The sequence below is a fragment of the Labeo rohita genome, chromosome 10, assembly GCF_022985175.1.
Source record: "Labeo rohita strain BAU-BD-2019 chromosome 10, IGBB_LRoh.1.0, whole genome shotgun sequence".
Classification (NCBI taxonomy): domain Eukaryota; kingdom Metazoa; phylum Chordata; class Actinopteri; order Cypriniformes; family Cyprinidae; genus Labeo; species Labeo rohita.
In genome coordinates, this window is record NC_066878.1 from 739,192 (window position 1) to 760,283 (window position 21,092).

General features: G+C 37.4%; 1 protein-coding gene across 1 annotated transcript; it reads left to right on the forward strand.

The window, feature by feature from the left end:
• Positions 1–70: 70 nt before the first annotated feature.
• Positions 71–7,484, forward strand: brf2 (BRF2 RNA polymerase III transcription initiation factor subunit). Its single transcript, XM_051120238.1, has 6 exons — positions 71–235; positions 427–576; positions 672–731; positions 4,062–4,383; positions 4,465–4,642; positions 6,735–7,484. The coding sequence occupies exons 2-6, from the start codon at positions 429–431 to the stop codon at positions 7,344–7,346; spliced, it is 1,320 nt and encodes a 439-aa protein (XP_050976195.1). The 5' UTR covers positions 71–235; positions 427–428; the 3' UTR covers positions 7,347–7,484.
• Positions 7,485–21,092: the final 13,608 nt, after the last annotated feature.

A 21,092-nucleotide genomic window follows, 5' to 3' on the forward strand; every position in this document is an offset into this window, starting at 1 on the left:
ATTAAAGGCGATACATATTTTACATTTCTGTTTTTATTATTTCTAGGAGGAACTTATTATTGTGGAACGCTTATTAACAGCCTCGTTTCCGCCCGGACCAATAACGTCATCAGGAAGCGCGGCGGCGTTAAAAACAAACGTACACTTGTCGCAAGAAGCGATGAGAGAAGTCACTTTAAACTGAGTGTAGAACCGAAACAGCGGATTTTGATTTTCTATCATAGCAATATTCACAGTAAGTCCCCCAAATATTTAGATAATGTACTTGTTCTATTTGTTTTGACACTTGCTGAACAACGTGATTCTTTTTTCCATATTGTATATGATTGAATGTTTGTCATTTGCTGATTTGTTTGTCATTGGACAGTTTTAATGTTTGTAGTAATAGTCAGATGGTGACCTATAGTTGATGCATTTCTCATGCAGGTATGCCGAGCAACTGTCCTGAGTGTGGCTCGTCTAATGTGGTGGAGGATGATCTGTACTCTCAGAGGCAGTGGGTCTGTGTGGACTGTGGGTCAGTGGTCTCTGAGGGACATCTGACCACCACACTGAGCGAGGAGACCCAGGGCATAGGTAGCCCAGCACAGCACATTTCACTTTGAACTCATCTTAATTCAGTCTGTTTGAAAACTGCTGGTTTGACATCTCTTTTCTTTTATTTTGTCCAGCTGTGCCCTATCATGCTTCCACTGAGGAGTCCAAGAAACCATGTAGAAATCTAATTGCTGGTAAGATCAACCACTCAGAATATTTAACAACCCACTTAATAGTTCTTAAAGTGATGTTTAGGGCTTTATTAAATTCTGATGTCCTAGTTTATGCTACAATGTAATTAATTAAATTGTTTTTATATTATTGTAGTATTCATTAAAGTTTTAATTAGTTTTTAGAGTTTTTAGTTTATATATATATATATATATATATATATATATATATATATATATATATATGTATATGTGTATATATATGTATATGTATATATGTGTGTATATATATATATATATATATATATATATATATATATATTAGGGATGCACCGATACCACTTTTTCCAGTACTCGCCTGATACTTTTATTTTTGGTACTTGCTGATTCTGAGTACCGATATTTTAAATTTACCAGTAAATTTGTAAAATATTGGGTACAGAAACTAAAAGAATATGTATTAGTTGGTTAATTTCATTTATCAAATAGATACAGTCAAACCAAAATTTATTCAGATACCTTTTCTCACTTTATCAGACATTTTTCACATTATCACATTATCATAAACTGTGTCCTGCACCCACTAGTAAAAAAAAAAATATATATATATATATATATATATATCAAAAATTAGGTGGTGTATAGCTGATGTCTGAATAATTTTTATTTTGACTATATATCCCTTAGTTATTTTTTTTTTACACTTAATTATACCCATTAAAATGTGTTTTGTTACTTTCACTGTTCACTTTTTTTTTTTTTTTGCTCTATGGTACATCATCTTTAATTTAATAACATTAAACTGCTCCATTGGAGTGGCTCAGTACTGTAATCACGTGTTTTGTTGTAATAATGCAGGGAACCACTCGTTATGAATCTCCTAACTCTGATATTTTCAGAAATATAAGTCGCGTTTTTTTTTATCTGAAACATGCTGCTATTTGGGCTGTAATCTGAAGAGACTCTGCAGTAAATAATGCAGAGACACTCATGATGCAAGCAAAACATGCGCAACGTGCATACCAGTATCGGTATCGGTGCATCCCTAATATATATATATATATATATATATATGTATATATATATATATATATACAGGGTGGGCCATTTATATGGATACACTTTAATAAAATGGGAATGGTTGGTGATATTAACGTCCTGTTTGTGGCACATTAGTATATGTGGGGGGGCAAACTTTTCAAGATGGGTGGTGACTATGGTGGCCATTTTGAAGTCGGCCATCTTGGATCCAACTTTTGTTTTTTCAATAGGAAGAGGGTCATGTGACACATCAAACTTATTGGGAATTTCACAAGAAAAACAATGGTGTGCTTGGTTTTAACGTAACTTTATTCTTTCATGAGTTATTTACAAGTTTCTGACCACTTATAAAATGTGTTCAATGTGCTGCCCATTGTGTTGGATTGTCAATGCAACCCTCTTCTCCCACTCTTCACACACTGATAGCAACACTGCAGGAGAAATGCCAGCACAGGCTTCCAGTATCCATAATTTCAGGTGCTGCACATCTCGTATCTTCACACCATAGACAATTGCCTTCAGATGACCCCAAAGATAAAAGTCTTAAGGGGGTCAGATCGGGAGACCTTGGGGGCCATTCAACTGGCCCACGATGACCAATCCACTTTTCAGGAAACTGTTCATCTAGGAATGCTCGGACCTGACACCCATAATGTGGTGGTGCACCATCTTGCTGGAAAAACTCAGGGAACGTGCCAGCTTCAGTGCATAAAGAGGGAAACACATCATCATGTAGCAATTTCAAATATCCAGTGGCCTTGAGGTTTCCATTGATGAAGAATGGCCCCACTATCTTTGTACCCCATATACCACACCATACCATCACTTTTTTTGTTCCAACAGTCTTGGAGGGATCTATCCAATGTGGGTTAGTGTCAGACCAATAGCGGTGGTTTTGTTTGTTAACTTCACCATTCACATAAAAGTTTGCCTCATCACTGAACAAAATCTTCTGCGTGAACTGAGGGTCCTGTTCCAATTTTTGTTTTGCCCATTCTGCAAATTCTGTGCGCCGATCTGGGTCATCCTCGTTGAGATGCTGCAGTAGCTGGAGTTTGTAAGGGTGCCATTTGTGAGTAGCTAATATCCGCCGAAGGGATGTTCGACTAATGCCACTCTCCAGTGACATGCGGCGAGTGCTACGCTGTGGGCTCTTGCTGAATGAAGCTAGGACAGCCACTGATGTTTCTTCATTAGTGACGGTTTTCATGCGTCCACATTTTGGCAAATCCAACACTGAACCAGTTTCACGAAACTTAGCAAGCAGTTTGCTAACTGTAGCATGGGAGATGGGTGGTCTCGTAGGGTGTCTTGCATTGAAATCTGCTGCAATGACCCGGTTACTGCGTTCACCAGATATCAACACAATTTCGATCCGCTCCTCACGTGTTAACCTCTTCGACATGTCAATGGCTGTGAACAAAGAGAAACTTGTAAATAACTCATGAAAGAATAAAGTTACGTTAAAACCAAGCACACCATTGTTTTACTTGTGAAATTCCCAATAAGTTTGATGTGTCACATGACCCTCTTCCTATTGAAAAAACAAAAGCTGGATCCAAGATGGCCGACTTCAAAATGGCCACCGTGGTCACCACCCATCTTGAAAAGTTTGCCCCCTCACATATACCAATGTGCCACAAACAGGACGTTAATATCACCAACCATTCCCATTTTATTAAGGTGTATCCATATAAATGGCCCACCCTGTATGTATATATATATATATATATATATATATTATATAATATTGTTTGGTGGTTAAAGGAATAGTTCACACAAAAATGAACATTTGCTGAAAAAGGCCATCCAAGATGAGTTTCTGCATCAGAATAGATCTAGAGAAATTTAGCATTACATCAATTGCTCAGCAGTGGATCCTCTGCAGTGAATGGGTGCCGTCAGAATGAAAGCCCAAACAACTAATAAAAACATCACAATAATCCACACCACTCCAGTCTATCAATTAACATCTTGTGAAATGAAAAGCTGCTTGTTTGCAAAAAACAAACCTATCATTAAGGTATTTTGCCTGTAAACCTTCATTTTTGGCCAAAATACGAGTCCATAATAACGTTTTGTCAAGTGAAAAGTCCATCTTCTCTTGTCCTCTCACATAAAGTCTACCAACTTTCTGTCTGCACCAAAAACTATTGCTTTAGGTTTTTTAGCTAATGTTTATATTTTATTGTAGTTTTTTTTTTTTTTATTATTATTTACAAAAATATCAAATTTTTAAAATTACCAGTCTGTTGTAGTTAGTTTTGTCTGTTGTATGGCTGTATGGTTTTGTACATTTTTCTTTCTTTCCAGGTTACTCTCGGGTCCGTGCTCTGTGCCGTATCCTCCGATTATCCACCGACATGGAGTCGGCAGTAGTGAGTCTGTTTGGCCGTGCTTACAACCACCCGAACTTCATCTACGTGACCTTAACCAAGAAAGAGATCTTAGGCGGCTGTTGCGTGCTCTCAGTCTGTCGCCAGTGCAACTGGCCTGTTGCCATGGGAACCGTTGGTTACCTGTTGGGAGTGGAAAATGCTACATTGGGTGCTGTTTATCGGGAGTTTACAAAGGCTCTGAACATTGAGATCAGCACTGTTGGTATCATGGACATGCTGGAAAGCTTTTGCTATGAGTATGTCTAACATATCTTTTATGCTTTGCACAATATTTTAGTTGATGTAAAAGCCAGATTGTTAACTTTGTGTTTTTATAGTTTCAAACTAGGTCCTCAACAGGTGGAAGAGGTGTTTGCTGAACCACCCCAACGACTGGTGGACAGGACGTCTGCTTTGATTGAACTAGCCGCTGATGCCTGGATAGTGACAGGCCGCCATCCGTTGCCCCTCCTTGTTGCAGCAGTGTATTTAGCATGGCAGTCACTAAATCCTACGGTGAGTGATTAAATAAATAAATAAGTAAATAAATAAATAAAGGTGCTGTCAAAATTAGCGTGTTAACGCAGGCGATTAATCTTTCCAGTTTAACAGCATTAAAAATGCAATACAGTGGCAGGGCTGGGTCAGCCACCCCACTCTTCAGCTGCTTCTGTCTCCTTATTTTGAGTGAAGTGTGTTTATTTAGTTGTAGAATGTCTTTACGACCACATCAAACAGGAGACTTTTCAGACATGCACTACCAACTTTAATTCAGCGCCAGGTGTTAGTCAACCAAGCACAGGAAAGGTACAGGTGATAAGGGAGCTTCAGTAGAACAACAGTGAACTGCGGTCAGATGAGATGTTGTCAGGCCATACGTCAGTAATAACAAATTTACCTGTCCTGACAGCTGTTATATTGAGCTTTAATAAGAAATGATACAGGCTACAGCGCTATTAAAGTGCAAATTAAATTACAAGCATGCGTGTCAGATCCATGACACGTTGAGCAGCTATTAATCAAAGAATCAATAACTTGTAGCTTTAGGGATTAATCTATATTTACTTTAGTATTTTAGTGTTTGGTAACTTTATTCGGTTTCTGTATATTTCTTACTTGCTGAAAGGCACAGGTAAATAATGGGTTTATGTGATGATTGTTTAAAGTTCACTTAAGTTAGAAGTTTAAAGTCTAATAAATGTTAAAATGTATAGCTCTCAATTATAATGTTGTTGAATGGCTCAACTTAGTCAAGGGTTAAATATTATGGGGGGGGAAAAGAATTTCCTAGAGACATCAGTAATACCTTCAGTCATAAAAAAAGAAGAAAAATGTAACAATATTGAAAATATACTGTCTTTGTTGTTTCTACATTAATTTAAAGATTAAATGTGAAATTATTGCTATATGAAAGTATATTTAAAAACTTTTTTTAATGTAAGGCGATTAATCACGATTACATTAATTTCAGAAAAATGTGATTAAGTAGTTAATTTCTTTTTAAATTGATTAACATCACTTTTAAATATAGTCTGAAAAAAAAAAAAAATAAAGGTTTTACAGTTTCCACAAAAATATTAAGTGACACATCTGTTTTCAAAATTGCTTAATTTAAACTCATGTTCATTTTGGTTATTTTTCCTAACCGACAGCCGACGCTCATGAACCGATTATTAACCATTAACCAAGAAAATTATTTTAAATTGGAGTTTAATTAAATTAGGAAGGATAAGTGTCTCTAACCCGTTAAAAATACCAACATTTGTTTTCCAAATGTTCAAAAAGCAGCAAGCAACAGAACATGAGGATTCACATGAACACTTCACATCACGCACCAGCAGCCATCGATATAGATATAGATATAGATAGATAGATAGATAGAATAGGCAGAGGTTTGGTTCATTTTTGTGCTGCGTGTAAGGAAGAGAAATTTAGCATTTTTTTCTTTATTTTACAAAAGCACAAAAATGTGTTTTTATGGTGAATGTACACAAATAAAAGCAAACATTTACAGTTTTGATTATCTGTATGTCTAGGAGTCATTGTTTCCACTGTTAGAAGGAAAAAAAGTGATTGCGCTGGCACCACACACAGTTAAGCATTGCTAACTTGACAATGCAGCCTTTCCATTATCATCATAAAATACGGTCAGCCAAACATATGGAAAAATCACACCAATTATGCCAAACAAAGTGTTTTATGTGGATATTGGAATGCGAGTGAAGTACAAAACCAGGTTTACTTACTTAAATAATATTTTGGCATTCAAATACATCTCTAATACGGAAACATTTGGATATGTGTCGTATGAGAGACCTAACGTTATTTTCAGTTTTGCTTTAGCCTATATGAATTTGTTTTGGTTTGTTTATATAGCCTAGCTTCTTATGTCTTATATATAAGGATCTTTTTTTTGTGGAGTGAGGGGAACTAAAACAGCCTAGCCTATGTTTATAGCGTTTGTAAACATTGCACATCGGCATCAGCTTTCTGACCCTGGATAGCCAGCAACAGGTAGTAAGGACATTGTTAAAATAGTCCATGTGATATCAGTGGTTCAACCGTAATGTCATGTACTCTGTATAATCCAGTGCATAATCTTTTCCAGGTTCGCATGAAATACACCTTAATTAAGTTCTGCAAGATCGGACAAGCACCTGAACAGTCATGGCGCAGAAGCAGAGATTCAGTTGTGAAGCGGCTGAAAGAGTTACGGGATGTGCTGTGTAAACTGGGCCGGGCGCTGCCGTGGTTGCGGGGCGGCACGGTGGAGCCCAACACTGTGGTCCAGCTAGTGGATGACATCCTGAAGAACCGCAGGGCGTTGCTCATGAGGGCTGTAAGGAATTATGAACATCAGCTACAAAATGAGGCCCAACCTGCACAAATGACAGAATGTGACAACAAGCCGTCAGAGTCAAACTGCTCTGATTCACCCTCCTCAAAGACGCCTGAGCTCATAGATCCCATTCAGGTCGAATGTGAGAGTCCTTCTGATAAGGAAGCCACAGATTGTCAACTACCACCAAACCACTGGAGTAAAAGCCACTTGTTTTTACCCCCCTGTGTAAAGAGTCGCAAACGGCAGAGGGTTGATGCTCCGCAGCCGGAGGTGACCGGAGATGAAGACATATCAGACAGTGAAATCGAGTCATACATTCGCTCTCAAGATGAAATTGAAATGTATCTAAAGGTTCAGAAGAAGCTAAAGGAGACATAATTGTGTTGTAGTGTTTACGTATATTAAATTGCTGCTGATTTCCTGATACTATCACTTTTTTTTGCATTGATTTTTATTTATTTCATGGATTGCACTGATTAGTTCTGTTCATTGTTAATAAATGCATTTCTGTTTGAATTGGTAAATTGGTAATTATTTCAGTTTTGTTGCAATCCCATTTCATTCTTGTTTGAATTAGTGATATAACACCACAATATGCAGCATATTTTCTGATTCCACTTGTTTTTTCTTTGCTAATTTTGGGCTGCTGATTCCACAAATCGTGCCCTGTCATATAATTTTCTCACAGAATGTGTGCATTTTGTAGCATTTTTGCTTTGAAAACCATTTATAAGGTGAAGAATTATTGTATTTTCCCTTAAACTTCCCCAAAGAAATGATTCCTATCTTCCTCTGAGCCAGGTTACTATTTATTAAATTCTCATTTGATTTTCTCATTATTTTTGATGCCTAATCCTGATTTTAAATTAGAATTATGGCCATTGACAGAAGAAATGCAATACAAACATGACCCAAATATTTTCTGCTACATCTGTATGTCTTATCCCTGATAGCACAGAGATGTCTAATTGACATCTGCCTTTACATCTGAAACATTATTTTTTTTTAGTGTGTTTGCTCATCAGATGTGAATTAGATGTCTTATTATAGGTCTTTAAGATGTTTATGATTTAGAATGTATATAAAATTGATATCTCATAGATGTCTGTATGATGTTTGTACACAATAGATGTTTTTTAGCTCAAATGGTCTTTAAGACATTTTGCAGATGTATGTGTGATATCTGGGATACTACATAACATAACTAATAGAAAAAGATTTTGTAAAAAATTAATAATAATAATAATTTATAACCTTAATTTCTTTGACATGAAATTGAGTATTTAAACACTTTTGTAAATGATAAATTATACGTTGAACACTTCGTTTTGCTATTAAAAACAAGTCTTTTGACGTTCAACTGCTGTTATTTTGGTAAGTGCACTAAAGCTATTATAATTACAAAATCTTTATTATTTCCTAAAAGCTTTTTATTGATATTTTTAACTCGACTTCTAATTAACTAACGTTAGTCCTTTTTTCAAGATGCAAGGCTGTTATGAATAGCTGCTTCTGCAGGAAGTAATTTATAATCTTGCTGGAGCCTGTAATTTCATGTTATTTGATTGATGCTTGTACTTTTCATGTAAAGCTTCCGAAGTCTCTGCGTCCAAAACAAATTGATTTTCCATTAATACGTTGTCCTTTTGGAAGTATCATTCCAGGAACATTCATTTCCGAGGCTCTGATAATAATAGCGTCCAAATGCTAGCAACGAGTTCGTGTCGGCATTATTAGTATGTGTCGTTTGCGTTTGCTCTAGGCTTTAAGATTCTATAGATATACAATCTTCAGATATACAATCTGTTTAAAATATTCTGCAGGTGTGTGGTCTCAACAGTGGCAGTCACGATGATTTAAAGTGCCTGTTCTCATTCTGTTGTCTTATTTGTATGGTCATTCATGAGAGCTATTGGTTTTAAGATCAATTACTGCTTTAAACAAAAGCCTTTCTGGCTTTAGGAGCTCGGTCGAAGACTTGCTATCTGATGTCCAGGGTGGGGTGATCACCTGGCAACAGGGCTGTTGCGGGACATAGATGTGATTTTGCGGGACACGTTTTTGTACTGTTATGCTATGTAAATATTTGTTACATCTGTTGTCATTTGCACTAATCTGTGTTTCTGAGCGCGCACATGCACGCGAGAGAACGCGCGTATTTTTAATGAGAGTAAAGAGAATTCGTCTGCAAGAGAAGAGATTTGTGCTTGCGCATTTTTAAGCGCACCGCATTACAATAATGTGCTCTAGACATTTGTCATTTGTCTTGACTGACTGATGAAAATGTGGGACATTTTCTCAATATGTGACGTGAGGGACAAGGGGTGAAAATGCTATGTGGTACAACGCAAAGCGGGACAGGTGATCACCCTAGTCCAGACTGGGCTAGGCAGACGGGGCTGAAGCCCTGGGTCCGAGCAAGGAGGGGGTCCGTGATTGGCTGTGGAGTAGATTGACAAGCCATGGGCAGGCCAAGCCTCACCACGCCCCCCACATATTAGCGCTATTAGAAGTTTTTCCTTAAATTCCATATTACCATTAGAGATTAAAACGTCACGTTTGAATTTGGTTTACCAATCAAATGCATTTATTCCGTATTTTACTTTCGAAGGACAATGCGCGAATTTATCAGGTGATCGCTGTACCTAATGTCCGCATATACCAAATGTAAACTTTTTTACTTAAAAAAACAAACAAACAAAAAACACCATTGTAAAAGGGGGTTGAGTTAGTCAAATCCCCAGCTAGGTTAATTTAGTAAAGCTGATGGTGGAAGTTGTGGAAACACAGTGGATAAGCATTGTGGCATTTAGGCATTGTGGTTTAAAAACAAATGTAACTGTTCAGGGACAGCAAGGCGGAATTCTTTTTAGCAAATGCGCGCGTTACGGTTTCGGCGTGATACGCGCAGCGCGCACCTGTTTGTACAGCGCGGCCCTTCTCCGACAGCTTATAAGCTGTCCGACCCGAGCCCGTTTTTTCCCCCTCTTCTCCCAAAATAGCTTATACTACTGTCTCAGCTATTAAAATGGTTCCGTTTTTATGTAATGGCAACGTGATTATATTTCGTTTCGATTTTTTATTAAGTTAATTTAGAAAAACGTTTTTGTTCGTTAAATGTAAGTTTTTATTTTTTAAAGTAACGACCAAGCGGCCAGCGGAAGACTGATCATGGTCTGTTTGATCAATTTTGCCTTCTCAAATCATAACGACTTGCCTAAAATAAAATTAATAAACATAAAGCAGTTAAAGTATAAAACAACGTTATAATCTTTAGACCTAGATAAATGTGTGCTATTAGGCGCATCTCCAATCATTTGTACGGAGAGTGGAAGCTGAAGCTCGCTTTGCAGGACATGGAGGCGCCAGCGCAATCACTTGCATTTTTTCAGTGGAAACCATTGAAAATATTTCGTCAAGAGCAATACATCATAAGATGTAAGAGTAATGCATCATTCGGAACTATTAAGAGTCTAATTTTATTTGTGTGCACTCACAGTATCAACAAAACGTTAACGGTGCTTTTATTTATAACATAAAGAAAACAAACATGATGTCGTCTCAACAGGAGCGCTTCACAAAAATAAATAGAAACTTAGCGAAAACATACCTCACAGACATGATAAATATATCAACTATTATTATTATTTAAAGGTTCTTATTTTTAATGCGTTTCATGTATTGTACTTTAAATAAAAAGTTTGCAATGGGTTTGTAAAGCTGTTTTAATGAATGTTTTAGCCTTTAGTTCTTGTCGCATTTGACCATAAGGAGTCACAAGCGTGTGGTGTTTCGAGCGCTTCGAAACAGTGAATCATTTTGCGCAGCAACTGGTTCAATTGATTCGAAGCTTCGAAAAGACTCGTTTCTCCCAACACTAGCTACGCCTACGAGGTCACGCGGTGACGTATCGATCTGCCGTTGGTCACACGGTTTCACGTGATACGAATTGCCAGGTCAGAGTTCATAAAGCTTGAACTCTGCAATGCAGCAAAACGCCAAACTTTTGCACGTGTTTGTTTTTCTGAATGGAAGTCAACGGGACGAAAAGTGCTGTCGACTGGGAGAATCTCCTCTTTACCGCACACTACACGATGATTATGGAGAAGAGAAGAAAGACGCCCGAATCAACGCTGCAAACGAGCGATTAAGCGATGCGTCTGCTACCATGAGTAACTGACACAAAGCGATGTGCGATGAGTGTCCACTTGAGCCCAGCAACTCACGGATTCAGATTCGCGGATTTGATGGAAGAAGAAGAGTCGGCCGCTCCTGTCTTGTGGTGAGTGAGAAACTGTAACGTTAAACAACAACCGTAGCAAACGTAATAACATTAGTAGTGGTACCAGCAATTTAATTGAGGTATGACCAAATACTGATTTAATCTGAAGGCTTAAAGTACCGTAAATAACAAATTAATTTTTTTACTTTATTTACGGCGTTTTAAACGTCAGAAAGCGCCGTCAGTTGCGGCGTTCATTGTACCCAGACCCGGACAAACTCGGTCCTGGAGGGCCGGTGTCCCTATAGAGTTTAGCTCCAACCCTGATACAACTCACCAGTTTGTAGCTTTCTAGTAAACCTGAAGACACTGATTAGTTTGTTCACGTGAGTTTTATCAAGGTTGGAGCTAAACTCTGCAGGGACACCGGCCCTCCAGGACCGAGTTTGTCCAGGTCTGGGTACAATGAACGCCGCAACTGACGGCGCTTTCTGACGTTTAAAACGCCGTAAATAAAGTAAAAAATAAATTTAAGTTACACCGTTTAGGTAATAATCAAGCGGCGACCTCCCGCTCTCTCTATTGAAACCAACACGGAAGTGACTTAAACTGCAATTCATCGACTGGCCGCTAGAGACTGGCTCCAAAAGGGCGTCAATCCCATAGACTCCCCATGTTAAAATGCCCAACTTTACAGCAGGGAAAAATGTTTACAGCCCGGTACAAAAAGTGGTTTTGGTCTATATAGTTAATTGTGCCCTTCATGTGAATTTTTTTTTTATAACTCATCTGTTTAAATTGTATTAAGCCTTAAAGTTCTGCATAATTTAGGGCGTGGCCACTTGAGTGACAGGTGGATTGCTGCTGCTGTCACCACTGTCGCGCTAGGCGGGCGTGGTTTCAGCAACCAGCTCCACCCACATCCTACCTCTTTGCCCATTTTCGATTATCCGGGAGTGATGTGCAGTGACGCGATTCTAAGATAGCAACAGCCGACTCCTGCCCACTAAGAGCTTCAGAAGTGCTCTTCAGAAACCTACGGGTGACATCCTGGACATTACGTCCATATTTTTTACAGTCTATGGGGATAATGAGTGCCGCAACTGACAACGCTTTCTGTCGTTTAAAACACCAAAAATAATGCAGTTTGACAATTTTCAGATAAAGAAACTAGTAAAATGCAAAAGAAAAAAAATTAAGTTACGCCGTTTAGGGCAGGCCCGGGCAAACTCCAACCCAGATAAAACTCACTTGTTTGTAGCTTTCTAGTAAACCTGAAGACACTGATTAGCTTGTTCAGGTGAGTTTTATCAGGTTTGGAGCTAAACTCTGCAGGGACACTGGCCCTCCAGGACTGAGTTTGTGCAGTTCTGGTTTATTGAGCACCACAACTGACGACACTTTCTGATGTTTAGAACACAGTAAATTACGCCGTTTGACAATTTTGAAATAAAGAAACTAGTAAAATAATTAATAAATAAATAAATAAATAAATAAATAAATAAAAATAATTTAAATTGCGCCATTTAGGGGATAGTGAGTGCCACAACCATAGACTGTAAAAAAATATGGATGTAGTGTCCGTGATGTTACCCGTGGGTTGCTGAAGAGCACTTCTGAAGCTCTTAGTGGGCAGGAGTCGGCCGTCGCCATCTTGGAATCGCGTCAGTGCACATCACTCCAAGATAATCGAAAATGGGCAAAGAGGTGGGACGTGGGTGGAGCTGGTTGCTGAAACCACGCCCACCTAGAGTGACGGTGGTGACAGCAGCAGCAATCCACCTGTCACTCAAGTGGCCACGCCCTAAATTATGCAGAACTTTAAGCTTTAATATAATTTAAACAGATGAGTTATAAAAAAAATTCACCCCCTTCACAGCTGACATGAAGGGCTAAATTTGCTATATAGACCAAAACCACTTCTTGTACCGGGCTGTAAACATTTTTTTCTGCTGTAAAGTTGGGCATTTTAACATGGGGAGTCTATGGGATTGACTCCCTTTTGGAGCCAGTCTCTAGCGGCCAGTCGATGAATTGCAGTTTAAGTCACTTCCGTGTTGGTTTCAATAGAGAGAGCGGGAGGCTGCTGTTCGGCCGTAACTGACTGCAATTTCTGTCGTTTAAAAAAAACTGTAAATAACACCGTCTAGGGCAGACCTGGACAAACTCTGTGTAATAACTAGTAGAAACTAGTATAATACAAAATAAAAAAATTAATTTAAGTTACGCCGTTTAGGTGATATAATGCCGTTTGACAATTTTCAAATAAAGAAACTAGTAAAATGCAAAATAAAAAAGTTACGCAGTTTAGGGGATAATGAGTGCTGCAGCTGACGGTGCTTTCTGACGTTGTAAATAATGCAGTTTGACAAATTTGAATTAATCTAGTCATATGGAAAATAAACAAATGAAGAAGATTTTTTTTGATGGATTTGCATCTGTAGTCAATTTCTCATGGGTTTGCTGTTTTGGATGGTGGTGGTGGTGGATAACGCTGGGTGGTGAGTGCTGTCCCATCACACCATATCTATGGGAATGAGCCAAGGCATCAGGTGGTGTGACTGTCTCACTCGCCCAACGTTCACCTGAAGCACTCTTACCATAGCGAGACGCTGCTCTAAATTCTCGCACTGTCAGTGAGAGATCAGTAGTGAGGCATCGCTCGGTGGGTGACGGATGGTGTCAAAGACAGTTTCTCGTGAGATTGTTGACTACAAAAATAATTTTGTAGTTTAAGGGATAATGAGTGCCGCAACTGACGACGCTTTCTGATGTTTAAAACACTGTAAATAACGCCGTTTGACAATTTTCAAAGAAAAAAACTAGTAAAATGCAAAATAAAAAATAAATAAAGCTTTAAAAGTAAACGTTTTTTAAAGTATTAAATTAGGCAAACTCGGTCCTGGAGGGCTGGTGTCCCTGCAGAGTTTAGCTCCAACCCTGGTTAAACACCGGCCCTCCAGGACCGAGTTTGCCCAGGTCTGGTTTAGGGGATGATGAGTTCCACAACTGAGGGCACTTTCTGATGTTTAAAACACCGTAAATAATGCAGTTTAGCATTTTTCAAATAAAGAAACCAGTAAAATGCAAAAAAAAAAAAAAGTAAGTTATGCCATTTAGGTAATAATGAGTGTTGCAACTGACGGTGCTTTTTGATGTTTAAAACACCGAAAATAACACTGTTTGACAATTGTCAAATAAGGAAACTGGTAAAATGCAAAATAAAAAAAATTAATAAATACGTTTTAAATTATGCCGTTTAGGTGATAATGAGTGCCGCAACTGATGCCGCTTTCTGTCGTTTAAAACGCAGTAAATAACGCTGTTTGATGATTTTTAAATAAAATAAAAAAAAAATAGTAAAATGCAAAAGAAAGGAAAAAAAATAAAGTTTTAATAGTAAAAGTTTTTTTAAAGTATTAATTTGTGATGTTTAGGGCAGGCCTAGGCAAACTCAGTCCTGGAGGGCCGGTGTCCCTGCAGAGTTTAACTCCAACCCTGATTAAACTCACCTGAACAAGCTAATCAGTGTCTTCAGGTTTACTAGAAAGCTACAAACTGGTGACTTTTATCAGGGTTTGCGCTAAACTCTGCAGGGACACCGGCCCTCCAGGACTGAGTTTGCCCAGATCTGGTTTAGGGGATAATGAGTGCCGCAACTGAGGGCACTTTCTGACGTTTAAAATGCCGTAAATAACGCCGTTTAGCAATTTTCAAATAAAGAAACCAGTAAAATGCAAAATAAAAAATTATTTAAGTTACACTATTTACGGGATAATGAGCACCGCAACTGAGGGCACTTTCTGATGTTAAAACACTGTAAATAACGCTGTTTGACAATTTCATATGAAATGCCTAGAAAAATAAAAAAAAATAAAAATAAAAAAATTATGCCGTTTAGGTGATAATGAGTGCTGCAACTGGCGGCTCTTTCTGACATTTAAACCCCAGAAAATAATGCCGTTTGACAATTTTCAAAGAAAAAAAATGGTAAAATGCAAAAGGGGAAAAAAAAAAAAGTTTTAAAAGTAAAATATTTTAAAGTATTAAGTTATGCCATTTAGGGCAGGCCTGGGCAAACTCGGTCCTGGAGGGCCGGTGTCCCTGCAGAGTTTAGCTCCAACCCTGAATAAACTCACCTGAACAAGCTAATCAGTGTCTTCAAGTTTACTAGAAAGTTACAAACTGGTGAGTTTTATCAGGGTTGGAGCTAAACTCTGCAGGGACACCAGCCCTCCAGGACCGAGTTTGCCCAGGTCTGGTTTAGAGGATAATGAGCACCGCGACTGACGGCTCTTTCTGATGTTTAAAACACCGTAAATAACGCCGTTTGACAATTTTAAAATAAAGAAACTAATAAAATGCAAAATAAAAAAATTAATAAATAAATTTAAGTTACAGCGTTTAGGTGATAATGAGTGCCGCATCTGACAGCGCTTTCTGACATTTAAAACACTGTAAATAATGCTGTTTTAATATTTTCAAAGAAAAAACCTAGTAAAATGCAAAATAAAAATTAAAAAAAAAATGTAAGTTATGCCATTTAGGTAATAATGAGTGCCGCAACTGACGGCGCTTTTTGACGTTTAAAACACCGAAAATAACGCCGTTTGACAGTTGTCAAATAAAGAAACTGGTAAAATGCAAAATTAAATTAATGAATAAATTTAAGTTACGCCGTTTAGAGGATAATGAGTGCTGCAACTGATGCCGTTTTCTGTAGTTTAAAACCCCGTAAAAACCGCAGTTTGATGATTTTTCAAATAAAAAAAAAAAACTAGTAAAATGCAAAAAAAGAAAAAAAAAAAAAATTTTACTATCAAAACTTTAAGTATTAATTTGTGATGTTTAGGGCAGGCCTGGGCAAACTCAGTCATGGAGGGCCGGTGTCCCTGCAGAGTTTAGCTCCAACCCTGATAAAACTCACCTGAACAAGCTAATCAGTGTCTTCAGGTTTACTAGAAAGTTACAAACTGGTGAGTTTTATCAGGGTTGGAGCTAAACTCTACAGGGACACCAGCCCTCCAGGACTGAGTTTGCCCAGGTCTGGTTTAGGGGATGATGAGTTCCACAACTGAGGGCACTTTCTGACGTTTAAAATGCCATAAATTAATGCAGTTTGACAATTTTTAAACAAAAAACAGTACAATGCAAAATAAAAAAATTAATAAATAAATTTTAAGTTACGCCATTTAGGTGATAATGAGTGCCGCAACTGATGGTGCTTTGTTTAAAACGCTGTAAAATATGCCATTTGACAATTTTCAAATAAAGAAACTAGTAAATTGCAAAATAAAAAAAATAATTAAAAGTTTAAATTATGCCGTTTAGGTGATTAATGAGTGCCGCAACTGACAGCGCTTTCTGACGTTTAAAACACTGTAAATAATGCCGTTTGAATATTTTCAAAGCAAAAAAGAAAAAAAAAGTCATGTCATTTAATTAATAAGTGCTGCAACTGATGGCTCTTTTTGACGTTTAAAACCCCGAAAATAACGCCGTTTTACAATTGTCAAATAAAGAAATGTAAAATGCAAAATAAAAAAAAATAAAAAATAAATTTAAGTTACGCCGTTTAGAGGATAATGAGCGCTGCAACTGATGCCGTTTTCTGCAGTTTAAAACACCGTAAATAACGCAGTTTGATGATTTTCAAATAATAATAAAAAAAAACTTAGTAAAATGCAAAGAAAGAAAAAAACAAAGTTTTAATAGTAAAAGTTTTTTTTTTTTTTTTTTTTTTTTAAGTATTAATTTGTGATGTTTAGGGCAGGCCTGGGCAAACTCAGTCCTGGAGGGCCGGTGTCCCTGCAGAGTTTAGCTCCAACCCTGATTAAACACACCTGAACAAGCTAATCAGTGTCTTCAGGTTTACTAGAAAGCTACAAACTGGTGAGTTTAATCAGGGTTGGAGCTAAACTCTGCAGGGACACCGGCCCTCCAGGACCGAGTTTGCCCAGGTCTGGTTTAGTTCCCTTATCTCAGGGGACTGAGGTTACGTTAGTAACTGGAGCGTTTTGCTTTTTCACAGAACTAAAATTTCAAATATCAACATTGGCTACTAGAAATCACTTAACCTACTTTTAATGATGGACTGATTCATAATGATGGATACAAAAATGCAACTTTTCACTTTACAAGATTGTGTAAATTACTTAGGGATTATTGTGATGTTTTTATTAGCTGTTTGAACTCATTCTGGCGGCACCCATTCACTGCAGAGGATCCACTGGTGGGCAAGTGATATGATGCTAAATTTCTACAAATCAGTTGTGTTGAACAGACAAGCTGATCCGCAATCTCGACAGCTTGCAAGGTGCGTAAATTTTCAGCTTTTTATTTGAATCGTCTATATTTGCAGCACTGAATGTGAACAATGCCATTGAACCAAACAAGGCATGCATATTTTGCTGATTTATTTCTGCTGATAATGGTCAATTATTGTCATGTTTTGGGCTGTACTAATCGGTCAGACCGGGAAAAACATTTTGAGTACTACAGACCGCCAAAAATTATTACAAATTTGAGGAGAAGAGTGCAAAAAATGTCTGAGGAACTAAATGCGTTTGTGATTGGTCAAACTGAATCAGGCTTTCCAAAGCAAGAATCTTGACAACAACTTCAGTCAGATAGGTGAAATATTAGGCGAGTATCTTAATACTTCTCGTATATGTATCTTAACCACCTGAATTTAGTTTGTCAAAATTAGAGATGCACTGATGTGTCGGCCAGTCGGCCGATTGTTCAAAGTTACCCAATGATCAGGCCCATTAGTATCCTGTCAATCAAAAGGCAGCAGGTCTGACTGCAACTCGTACTGTGAGTGAAGAAAATCTCTGAATTTAGGGCTGTCAAAATTAACGTGACAGTTAGGTATTAACAGTTAAAAATAGCGACATTAAAGCAGGCCATTTTACTATATGACTCACCCATTGTTTAAGCCAGCATTGCCAGATCCGCAGTATGCATGTAGCGCACATCGCATCCAATAATCACAAAAGCTCTGTACTTTCTTCTGATGAGAAACAACATCTCAGCTTTCAAATCCTGTACATTCTATCACGAAAACAACGAATGCCATTTTGACGCTTTTAAATGTGATGTGACTGATCGCTATTGCACCTCATTTTAAACAGCAGCACGGAGTGTGAGTCTTTTTCAGTTTAAAAAGTTAGTGCAAAATACATGATGAATGCACGATATAAGGTGTGATGAAAGATATAGTATGGCTTACCAAAACGAATCATGTCTAATGTAATCAGTGTTTCAGATGCGGAAAGACGCCAATAAAACAGATTGTGAACAGTATGTCACTTAGTGTGATATTTACCTCAGCAAAATTATCTGCTGTTCACAGTTCATTAGTTAGCTATAAAACAACACTAAAGAGGGTTTTTTTACTTCAGGATTAAGAAATAAAAGAAAAGTTTAAGTTTATGGGACACACTACCAGAAATGTACGTTATTTTATTATTATTATTAACAAAAGTGGTTAACATTTAACCCGTTGTTTTTCATCAGTATTATTTGTGATTTGAATTTTGTGAACGGGAATTCCTTGTTTGCTGTGCTATAAGCTGGGCTTCGGACGCTTTTGCTTTTGAATTCACGATGCTTGAAAAGACAAACTAACTTATATAATGTTAATTAACATAAACGAATAAGACGAGGCATGGCACGCATAGCAAAAACGAAGGAATCAAATAAATAACATTTAAAGAAAGCCTCCATAGTGTAACGTGACATAAATGGCAAAGAAAAAACCAACATGTTCACCTTCTCTGATTTTAAGAAGCAATCTTTTATTTTATTTTCACTTGAAAACCAAATCCTCCGTCCCGTCCGCTATCCTTTGTATTCACGTCATTTTTGCGTTTTGCATTCGTGCTGACGTGGCGAGTATAAACCAGGCTCTGCTCCCAAATTGCTTGCACTGAAAGCGCCTCTCTCACTCACTTCACGTGATCAGAAAAATCTGACTCGTGATGCATTGTCTGTAGTGCGCACTTTGTGCATGGAGCAGAGCAGAACATGCACTGGCACAAATGCAATCACGTTTTAGCTCATACATTCTCAAAAAACTGTTGCAGTCTAGAGCCCTGCAAATGATAGGGTTCCATGTGTAGTTAACAGCATCGGTTAGGACTTTTTTTTTTTTTTTTTTTTTTTTTTTTTTTTTTTCCCTTAAGAAAATCAAACTGTCGGTATCGGCATCAGTATCAGCCGATATCATTCTGAATAATCGGCTATCGGTATCGGGAAAGAAATTCAGTATCGGTGCATCTCTAGTCAAAATATTGTGCCCTGTCCTGCTTACTAAGTCCTTCTCTATGTGATTTAGCAGCTTCCACACGTTTTTTTCTGTGGTTTAGACAGCATAAATTACCAGAACACCGTATTCAGTAGTACATTCACTGTGCAATCCAAGCTGTTGTTTACATTCTTGTATCGCCAATATGGCCGCGCATAATTGATAATTACAGCGTGAGGATCAAACTTACTGTAGTTTTTTTTTTAATACAATGGTAAATGGTAACTTTTGCAAATAGCAATAGCAGTAGTATTATAAAATTATTGCTTTAGAAAAAAAGAATAAATATGAGAACGTACGATAAATAAAACGCATTTTTCCAAAACTGTGAGTACAATAATAGCTTTTAAAATATTGTTTATGCTTTTGGAAATGGATCTTTTCTGTCCCTAATCAGGCTTGTTTAGCGTTTTACTGATTATGTGCCGTCTTCAGTGTTGAAAGTGTTTAATGTTTGAATGTCCAAAGTTTGAATATCATATTGCGTGACATTTATAGCCCCACTGAGAGCAACAATAGATAATTTACCTGAAATCTTGAAAATAAATTTAAGCAAAGCTGCGAACTCACTCAATAGGTTTTCACTCCTTGTCATTCACTTAGTATAGTTTTAATAATGTTAAAACTGTTTTTTTAATTGGTATTTATTTACGAAAAGAGTATAAACTTGTCCATTTCTTTGGGAATGCAGTGCACTTCAGTGCTTCTGAATGGCTGTGATATTTTAATGATTTTTGTCATGTCAAGCTTGGTCAGACAGGGAAGAACATTTGGAGTACTATAGACTGCCAAAAGTTATACAAATCAAGGAGGAACAAAAGGCATTTGTGGTTGGCCAGACTGAACCAGGATTTCCAAGGCAAGAATCTTGACAACATTCATATTTGTTATTATTTCTGGTCAGGTAAGTGAAATATTTGCCTAATATTCTAATTAATACTGCTCGTACGTATCTTTACCACCTGTTAACTTTAGTTTGTCAAAATATTGTGCCCTTTCCTGCTTACAATGTCCGTCTCTATATTATTTACCAGCTTCCACATTTCACATACATGTACAACATTCAGTAGACGCATGTAACACACCAATACCTACAAAAAAAGTCCCTCAGTACATAGTCCGAAACCCAAAAGGAAGTGTGTTGTTTTGAGTTTTTTCAGCAAGTTTTGTGCCGTTTTTTTTTTTTTTCCATTTTCAAGCATCGTATTTAAACAAACTCCTCCTATAGATTAAAACAGATCAACACCAAATATGGTCAGTGTAAGCTAAAGCCCTTTGTGACATTAAATTGTGACGATCTTAAATTTTTGTTGAAGGGTGTGCCATGAATAAGAATGTTATTATAATATAATTTATTATAATTCAGGCATACAATGTCAGATCTGCCCCAAATTTTGCACGTTCAATATGAATCCTGGCCTGAATGCATCTAAGGGCCGATATTCTGTTATAATCATAGCGCCACCTGCTGGCAACAGGAAATGACTTTTTACATTAACTTAAACATGCAATGTCCAATCTGCACTAAACTTCATGTTTGATAAAAGTGTTGGCTTGAAGACCTCTAAATGCCAATATCCAGTTACAGTCA

Bases quoted from the DNA above. Each gene is read 5' to 3' on its own strand.
- brf2 (XM_051120238.1), top strand. From the start codon at position 429: ATGCCGAGCAACTGTCCTGAGTGTGGCTCGTCTAATGTGGTGGAGGAT. The intron at 4,384-4,464 runs GTATGTCTAACA...GTGTTTTTATAG, and splicing joins CTGGAAAGCTTTTGCTATGA to TTTCAAACTAGGTCCTCAAC. The intron at 4,643-6,734 runs GTGAGTGATTAA...AATCTTTTCCAG, and splicing joins GGCAGTCACTAAATCCTACG to GTTCGCATGAAATACACCTT.